The 4775-nt window shown below is 41.4% G+C and overlaps 1 protein-coding gene and 1 non-coding gene across 2 annotated transcripts; one reads left to right on the forward strand and one right to left on the reverse strand.

Moving 5' to 3' along the window:
- Nucleotides 1–876: 876 nt before the first annotated feature.
- LOC111828974 lies at nt 877–2166 on the reverse strand. The gene has a single exon (XM_023777573.1). The coding sequence runs from the start codon at nt 2164–2166 to the stop codon at nt 877–879; it is 1290 nt and encodes a 429-aa protein (XP_023633341.1).
- Nucleotides 2167–3314: 1148 nt separating this feature from the next.
- Nucleotides 3315–3422, forward strand: LOC111828988. The gene has a single exon (XR_002832606.1). It is a non-coding gene; the product is annotated as a small nucleolar RNA R71 (small nucleolar RNA).
- The last annotated feature ends 1353 nt before the right edge of the window (nt 3423–4775 follow it).

The following is a 4775-nucleotide window of genomic DNA, read 5'->3' on the forward strand; positions in this document are numbered from 1 at the left end:
ATAATTTAAAATAAGTAAAGATGAATTCTTACCGAGGGAATATCGATCAATGGCATATGGACTCTTCTCGAAACAAGACATTCTTCGTATGATTTCACTTCTTCTCCCTTTTCTCACTTCTAAGGTAATCGATATCTCCCTACTTTTCTAGGGTATCATTTTATTTTTTCAACGATTCCTTTTTCTTCTCTTTTTTCTCTTTCTTTTCTGGTTTTTTTATAACTTTTTTTTATTCGGGTATCCATGAGATCCGAAGTATGCACGGGTTTACGCGACATCCCTCATATCACTTCTACCTATAGCCTTTTCCACAGTTTCTTTTAAAGGCTGAAGGGAAGAGAGAAAGAAGGCATCGTACTTTGAAGAAGTGCAGTGTCTTGTGTGGTTCGAAGAAGAAGTCTAATCCAATGTATTCCAACTCCCAAGGTAAGAGAATAAGTCCAATTAAGTCCTGATAAAAGTAGAGACAACGTTAGATCAACTGGATATCCGATGAATAAGGGCTTTCAAGATTGTTGATACAGCTCATAGTCATTCCAAACTTCGGTTCTGAGATCAAGCATAATCAAGAGTCATAAGAGTGTTAATCCAAATCAGAGAAACTGTTAGACTGAGTTCATAGTTCCCAACAAAAATTTTGACTCAATAAAACAAATTCTTTTTGGACTGACTCGATAAAACTCCAAAAGAATAAACAATGTGAGTAACTACCTCCCCCAGACTTAAACAACACTGTCCCCAGTGTTACCAAGTCTAAGATTGGCGAACAAAAGAAAATAAAACAAAAATAAATGCAAAAGAAATAGAAAAAACTCACAAGTGGGTTGCCTCCCACTTAGCGCTTGTTTTCAGTCATTAGCTTGACTTTGTCGGGGTTCATGCATCCGGTTGGTCAGAAAGTGGCACTAAATGCCTCCGAGAATAGTGTCTCATCATCCAAGGTGGTTTATAAGCATTAGGTGTAGGAGATCGACCAAGTACACGAGGAACAGCAGCAGGGCAGAGTCTAGGTATGGGTGGGACACCTCTTCTACCTGCAACATCATCAAAAGAACCAACAAGCGCTCTACGATAGTCTCGTGGCTTGGTTAACTGCAAAACAGTCTTTGTACCTTTGAAAGTCTTATTGATCATATGAGAAGATTTGGGTAAAGAAGTTGCGTACCTTTGCTTTTCTCGAGGTCTCTGGAGTATGGGTGGTGAAGCTTTCCGATTCAGAACAGGGCTCAAGCTTGCAGTAGTAAGATCAACCCGAAAACCATCCATTTTTGGCAAGTTCGGACTGTCGTGGCGAGGGGTGTCGATCGACACTGAGCTTGATGTTTGTGTTTCAGCACTTTTTCTGCAATTTGTCTCAGCGATCCTCATCTCTAGCACAAAAACATCATCTTCCAATAACTTAGCAGTAGCTAGACCCTCGCTCTGGTCCCTAGCAGTAATATCTTCTGAATACTCTATGACTGCCACGTCATCCATGGCTTCCTCTAGAGAAAAAGTCTGGCCATCAATAGTAGGTGCTCTCCTTAACTTGTCCATGTCAAAGTTCATAACCAAATCACCCACATGCAGTCCAATCGTTCCTTTCTGAACATCTATAAGAGCACCAGCGGTAGCCAAGAAAGATCTCCCAAGGATAAGAGGATCCTGAGGTTCTTCGCTATACTTCAAAACCACAAAGTCTGTAGGAATTATGCATTCACCAATCCTTATTAGAACATCCTCTAAAAGACCTTCGGGAATTCTTTTAGACCTATCAGCTAGGATAAGAGAGATCCTAGTAGGCTTGAAATCTGTCAACCCAAGTCTCACAGCAACAGAGTATGGTATCAAGTTGATACCTGAGCCAAGATCACAAAGAGAGTGAGGAAATCTCTCTGTGAAGATAGAGCAGTCTAGCACGAAACTTCCTAGATCAGGTAACTTCTCTGGAATCTTGCTCTGAATCATGGCACTAACTTTTTCAGAAACAAACACTTTCTTCTTCTTCTTCTTCTCTTTCTTACTCTGCAGGGTCTGTTTCAAGAAGATAGCACCCATGTCTCTAGCCAGCAAAGCTCCTTCCTCAGGGCTCACATCATTTAGGACCATCCTCTTAACACACCGCTTAAGCATAGGTGAATCACGATCTGCATGATCTAAATGAATCTCATTGATCACCTTTTCCATCATTGCCTTGCATCGAGATTCCTCTATCTCCTGTTTAGACTTCCTAGGCTTTGGAAAAGGAACCTTAGGCTTGTAGATATTTTCTGTAGATAGTCGCAGAAGGCGGTGAAGCTGAAATTGGTTATGTCCGAGAACGGTGTCGATCGACGCAAGTGTGGTGTCGGTCGACACTAGTCTTTGGTGTCGAGAGTTGTGTATCGATCTCGGTCGATATCTCTCCGTCAGAAACGTGTGGTGTCGAACGACACCCATGGTTGGTGTCGAGCGACACCTCCTGCGGATCGACAGAATCTGCATCTTCAATCCCATCAAGCTCAATGACATCTTCTACTGTCAAACCTGGTTTCAACACTGATTTGAGCTGTTTTCCACTCCTCAAGGTCACTGCATTGCAAGGATGTTTAGGATTGGCATCGGTCTTTCCAGGGAGAAAACCTGGTTGTCGGTTCGGGTTTGCCTGAGTAAACTGATAGTCCAACTTCTTGGTGTGGTTAATCAAGGCTTCTATCTTACCATTCAAATCAGTGTATAGAGCATCCATCTTCCCATTAAAGTCTACTGTCATCTTCTGCTGTCCTTCTAGAATCTGTTCAAGCATAGACTTCATCTCAGTTTCTGAAGATTTCGGTGGAGTTGGTTGGTAAGATGAGTTCCCATAGCTCCTTGTGAAGCCATTGCTCTTCTGATAATCAGGTCGTGGAGTGTAACCAGAGGAATTCTGATTTCCTGTGTAAGTGCTCTTCTGACCATACCCGCTGTTGAACCGGTTTCCTTGTACGTTACTAAACTTCTGACCCTGATACCCAGCACCATTAACGTAGTTCACGTCTTCTTCTTCATCCTATTCTGGTTCAAAAGCCTCAACTTCAGCAGCAAACTTAACATTCTTCTTATTAACAAGAAGGTGATGCACAGAATCAAGTTTCGCCTTGACTTCAGCAAGTTGAAGTCCCTCCATGTTTTCAGCTAGCTTCTTTCTCTCAAAATCAGCAACCTTGGTACTATTGCCGGAAGCTAAGTTCTCGATCAGCTTGGTGGCTTGAGCTGGAGACCGTGTGTTGTAGTTACCGTTGCTAGCAGCATCTAAAGCCATCTGATACCTCCAATGCAATCCTCTGTAGAAAATGCCCAAAAGCTGAAATTTGTCGTATCCATGGTGGGGACAATCTCTCTGATACCCCTTAAAGCGCACCCAAGCAGCCTTGAATGTCTCAGAGATTTCCTTGAGAGAAAGTAGAAATCTTGTTCCTCAGATCCTCGGACCTTGCATCATCATAAAAGTTGTTCAAGAACGCAACTTTCACATCCTACCAGCACGTAAGAGATGCAGGCTTCAACTCCTTGAGCCATGATAGTGCTTCTCCAGCTAAAGAGTGCTGGAAAAGCTTGCAGAGCAGGAAATCCGAAGATACACCATCAGCCTTGATGCTAGATACTAGATCTTCAAACTTCTCAATATGGTCCATCGGGTGCTCATGAGTGTGCCCATGGAAAGGGTGTTGTCCTACAAGAGTGTAGTAACCAGGCTTCAACTCAAAGTTGTTTCTTTGAAATGCAGGAGGACGTATAGCAGAGCGGTTAGAATAGAACAGAGCAGACATGTTGTATTCTCCAAGTGTACGGTTCTCATCTTCTACTTCAGCATTCAACGCCAACTCTGCATTGTCAGCTACGGCGTGGTGTCGATCCACACCAACCAGGTGTCGCTCGACACAAACGGCGACTGGTTCAGGAATTACAGTCCCCGTCAGCATTCAGCTTCTGCCCTTGTGCATTCCTCACATGGCCATCTCCATCTCTGAGAGTACCCTCAGCATCTTGAATTAGAATCACTGGTGGTGCCATTGCTGCCCTTTTCTTAGCTTTTCGAATTCCTCTTTCTAAACCCGCTATTTCTTAATTGTTGAGATCAACTAACTCTTTGTTCTGCTGGCTTCTGGTATTAGCCATAAACCTGAAACACCAAAAAGAAAAGAGAAAAGAAAAACGTAAGTAACAGAATAAAATTAAAAACTTAGACTAAACTTTTAACCTAAATCTAATGGCAATCAGAATTAAGTCCCCGGCAGCGGCGCCAAAATTTGATCGGCTCAAATTTGCCCTGAGCTACTCTCTCAATTAAGAGATCACTGTAGTGCTTAGGTATCGAATCCACAGAGACTCAACGATTACACAATAAATATTCGGTATTAAATTAAGCTAAACAAGCAAGGTTTTATATTAAAAACAGCAAATTAAAATAAAGATTAAGTTTTAAAACAATATGAGAAAACGCTAGGCTCGGGGATTCTCAGTAATCAATCAAATTAAATAAATTAATAAATTAGGATTCAGATTAAGCGTCGTTCTTGAACTCAAATCACTCATGTAAAATCTACCAGCTTTCGCTGCGATGATTATCTAAATTTAAAACTAAAACTCCATATTTCTTTGCTAAATTGTAAAATTTTAAACCAGCACTAACATTCAAGTTTGATATGCTCACAAAATCCTTAAACCAAATCTCTTTGCGAATAAGTATTTTGCTCACCCTAGGTTCTTTCAAGTAATTAATCACACTCTCATGTCAAATTAATTGACCTAAGATCTAGACTTTAGGTGATCAATCT

Source organism: Capsella rubella, unplaced genomic scaffold (genome assembly GCF_000375325.1).
Source record: "Capsella rubella cultivar Monte Gargano unplaced genomic scaffold, Caprub1_0 scaffold_27, whole genome shotgun sequence".
In the NCBI taxonomy this organism is placed as follows: domain Eukaryota; kingdom Viridiplantae; phylum Streptophyta; class Magnoliopsida; order Brassicales; family Brassicaceae; genus Capsella; species Capsella rubella.

Coding starts and splice junctions, on each gene's coding strand:
- LOC111828974 (XM_023777573.1), bottom strand. CDS start 2,166: ATGGAAAAGGTGATCAATGAGATTCATTTAGATCATGCAGATCGTGAT.